The following is a 4725-nucleotide window of genomic DNA, read 5'->3' on the forward strand; positions in this document are numbered from 1 at the left end:
GTATATATACTTTTGTACGGATTACATTCGTAATACAACAGCCTGGAAGCCTCGAGCCAGCAATAGTTTTATTTTCTTTTATCTCTGATCTGACTAATTGCCAATTATTTAGGTAGATAATTATAACTATAATATAAATTTAGGCATTACTTCGTCAAAGTCAATTGATAAACAAATTCAGACACAAGAAACAAAACTCTACAGCTAATTAACATTTGAAAGATATGAAAGATGCACATCCAGACTATACATACGACTTTCTGCATAGTTCTTCATGTATCTTCAAATTGAGCTTGGAAATTTTATTTACCTGCTTCCAATTGAGTATATGTTTCCCAGCCACAATTTTAGAGAATAAATTTCAGCGACAGATTGGTTAGCGAATCAAGGGGTTAAAGAGGGCAACCAACATCCACGGCCGGCCCTGATATTTTGGGGGCCTTATGTCAATTTCAAATTGGGGCCATATATTTTGAATCTCCTAGTATAGAGTTTTAGCCCATGTTTGATGAAGATTAAACCCTTGTTTGAACCCAATTTTTTCATCAAAATACATTCTTTAATACATTTCTCAATAAAATAATATTACATGTACCTTCAAAATTTTTCCTTATTTTTTAACCACATTCTCCATCATAACACTATCTCAAAATACATTTTTTTGAAAAAAATGGGGCTCAAACAACCCCTAAAATCAATTTTTTAGTAGATTTTGATAGAAGTGGATAAAATATATGGATTTAAAATTGTGGAACCCATAAAATATATGGTTAAAATTAATTATTGATTTTCACTTAGATTAAAATCTAGATTTTAATCGATACCAAATAGTGACTTAATATAATTATAAAGAATCTAACACAGACAAATAAGCCTCAAAATTTGAAGAGAAAATTAACAAAATGTCAAATTTCAACCAGTAATACAAATTACAAGTAAAGTTTGGCAAACATAATTACAATGCAATGGCAAAGGAGTATATTTGTTTGTATGATTATTTTCTCACTACAAATATTTCAAATAAGATTGAATATACATTTGAGGGATTTTTGTATAAAATTAGAGAATGTGACTACAAAAGATAGTGTAACAAAATAATGAAATGATGATCAAATACAAACGATCTTCTAATTTTATATTAATTTATAAGAAATTAACTTTAAAATAAGAAGTATCTATATGAATAAGAACAAAGAATTATTAAATTCAAATTATTTTCAGCAAACATCTAAAATTATTATTATCATGAGATTAAAACAAAACAATATAATAACAATATATGTACTCTGTAGTATATGTTTCGAAGATAAAGAGAAAGAAAGAAACCTGTAAGATTGTAACAATGGTAGTTAGATCAAACCAAACTGCATTGAATCTTCTAAATTTTAATACAAAGGAAGATAATTTATATCTTGTTGGCTTGAAAAAAATAATGGTGGGTGATTGTTAGATATGGAATTAGAAGAGACAGAGACCTTTTGTTTGGTTAAGAAAAGAAAATGAATGTTTGGAAGATAAAGTGTCAACTTAATCATAAATAGGGAAAGCAATATTTGTGATAAATAAATGTAAGTAATAAGTTTGTTGCATATATATATTTTAAAGATTTTTATATTTTCAATTTTTATGACTTTCTTATGTTTGCATATGATAATTCTATTTTACAGAATTTCATAAATATAATTTCCACTCTTCTTCAACCAACCAATTGACTTTATATAATTTGGGACCCTCATCAAAGTGGGGCTTTAGGCGATCCCCTACTTCGTCTATATTCAGGGCCACCACTGCCAACATCGAGTAATGGTTCAACCAACCAGTGTGAGGAAGTTGATGACTCGATAAGGATAGTGTTCCAAATGTTAAGACTTAAATACAAGAAAAATTTACAATCTTATGTAATGGAAGTAGTATGTACATCTTTCATGAGTGTACATAAAATATATGGTTAAAATTAATTATTGATTTTCACTTAGATTAAAATCTAGATTTTAATCGATACCAAATAGTGACTTAATATAATTATAAAGAATCTAACACAGACAAATAAGCCTCAAAATTTGAAGAGAAAATTAACAAAATGTCAAATTTCAACCAGTAATACAAATTACAAGTAAAGTTTGGCAAACATAATTACAATGCAATGGCAAAGGAGTATATTTGTTTGTATGATTATTTTCTCACTACAAATATTTCAAATAAGATTGAATATACATTTGAGGGATTTTTGTATAAAATTAGAGAATGTGACTACAAAAGATAGTGTAACAAAATAATGAAATGATGATCAAATACAAACGATCTTCTAATTTTATATTAATTTATAAGAAATTAACTTTAAAATAAGAAGTATCTATATGAATAAGAACAAAGAATTATTAAATTCAAATTATTTTCAGCAAACATCTAAAATTATTATTATCATGAGATTAAAACAAAACAATATAATAACAATATATGTACTCTGTAGTATATGTTTCGAAGATAAAGAGAAAGAAAGAAACCTGTAAGATTGTAACAATGGTAGTTAGATCAAACCAAACTGCATTGAATCTTCTAAATTTTAATACAAAGGAAGATAATTTATATCTTGTTGGCTTGAAAAAAATAATGGTGGGTGATTGTTAGATATGGAATTAGAAGAGACATAGACCTTTTGTTTGGTTAAGAAAAGAAAATGAATGTTTGGAAGATAAAGTGTCAACTTAATCATAAATAGGGAAAGCAATATTTGTGATAAATAAATGTAAGTAATAAGTTTGTTGCATATATATATTTTAAAGATTTTTATATTTTCAATTTTTATGACTTTCTTATGTTTGCATATGATAATTCTATTTTACAGAATTTCATAAATATAATTTCCACTCTTCTTCAACCAACCAATTGACTTTATATAATTTGGGGCCCTCATCAAAGTGGGGCTTTAGGCGATCCCCTACTTCGTCTATATTCAGGGCCACCACTGCCAACATCGAGTAATGGTTCAACCAACCAGTGTGAGGAAGTTGATGACTCGATAAGGATAGTGTTCCAAATGTTAAGACTTAAATACAAGAAAAATTTACAATCTTATGTAATGGAAGTAGTATGTACATCTTTCATGAGTGTAAACTTTTTTCTTCTCCATCTAAGGGAGTCATGACCGAGGGCTCCAACAATATCATTTTTTGTTGTGGCTCATTCTCAATTGTTTACCAATAATATTGGCAACCAAAAAAAAAAACAAGAAAAAAACAAAAAAACAAAAGGAGAAGAAGAAAATGATTTACTGTCATCATTGTAACTAAATTTTTTTCTTCATGTGTAGGCAGGGGTTGCTACAATTTGGTAAATTTTCAATGAGCTGGATGACATTTGTATAACAAGTGAATGTTTTCTTTTTTAACGTCTTATAAACTTAATTTTTACCTGAATAATTTGAAAAATTGAAGTTGCCTATGAAGTGCTAAATACATTTACTATTTCTTTTGTTTCCTTTCTTGACTGGTCTGACATTATGAGGTAATAGCGTCATAATTGAGGAATTAGTTTTATTCAACACATTTCTCATATCATATATCTCATTCTTGTGCATTATTTTAATCTCTAATCATCATTAATTTACACCAACTGGTGCTAGAAACAAGGCAACATATTCTTTTATAAGCATGTTCTTGGCAGTCTGTTCTATCGTGGACGAAGATGGAAGAATTGCGTGAAATTGCAAGAGCACACTACAGAGCTGGCTCTCCAGAAGTTCAAGCCCTGGCATATGAATTCTTCAAATCACTTGACATGAATGGAGATGGACGTGTCCAGCTGCACGAGTTCTTGGCATTCATGAGACAGGAAGGCCACTCGCGTATGTACAATACTTACTTTTTTCACGAGCTAGATCGTGACCACAATGGCACGTTAGATTTCGGGGAGGTGATGACACTTTACTACATAATTAAAAGTGGAAGGCCTTTTTGTGACTGGTGTGGACAATTTATACCCGGAATATTTTTCTCTTGTGTCGAATGCTTTGAAAATCCTCTAGGCTCTTTTACACTGTGTCGGGAGTGTTACAAGTCCAAAAATTGTGATCACAATCACCGTGGTCGTGTCCAGTTCTTGGACAACTATACGTTGCTGGAATCCAAGAAAAATTCAGCTATGGCAAAAGCAGCAGGAATAAAAAAGAATCGGGTAATGAACTTATTTATTACTGATATGTCTGAGAAACTTTTATCATCCGTCCATTGAAATGAGTTGTAAGAATAGAAGAAAAATCACATGAATCATGACTTACAAGAGCTTATAATAATCGTAAGTATCTCCTAGTTGATGTCTTTTATGAATGTGAACACGTCAAAATTCTCTTATTTGTAACCTAGTTTCATGAAGAAAACATTCAAATAAAAATACTATCATAAAGTGAAGAGTTTCAGAATTAGGGAAAAATCTCCAAATTGTTGTCTTATCTATGTGTGTGTGTGTGTGTGTGTGTGTGTGATGTTTATGGTTGAAACTTGAAATAATTGTCAAAGTGGATTCACTGTCTAAAATGTTAAAGCCTTTTTTACTCAGTATAACAATCCTTTAATTTTTGCCCCATTATTTAAATTCACATATGTTGTCCGGTAAACTTGTACTATCCATCTATTGAACTTTTTGAAATTTTTCTTTGCATTTTCATGTAATTACCGCTGAAAAGATTGAAAAGAATACTCTTTTTTTTTTTTAGTAAGCAATGTTGCA

At 29.7% G+C, this 4725-nt stretch overlaps 1 protein-coding gene across 1 annotated transcript; it reads left to right on the top strand.

Moving 5' to 3' along the window:
* Window positions 1–3684: 3684 nt before the first annotated feature.
* On the top strand, window positions 3685–4230 carry LOC111393041. The gene has a single exon (XM_023018444.1). The coding sequence runs from the start codon at window positions 3685–3687 to the stop codon at window positions 4228–4230; it is 546 nt and encodes a 181-aa protein (XP_022874212.1).
* The last annotated feature ends 495 nt before the right edge of the window (window positions 4231–4725 follow it).

This window comes from Olea europaea, chromosome 4, assembly GCF_002742605.1.
Source record: "Olea europaea var. sylvestris chromosome 4, O_europaea_v1, whole genome shotgun sequence".
NCBI lineage: Eukaryota > Viridiplantae > Streptophyta > Magnoliopsida > Lamiales > Oleaceae > Olea > Olea europaea.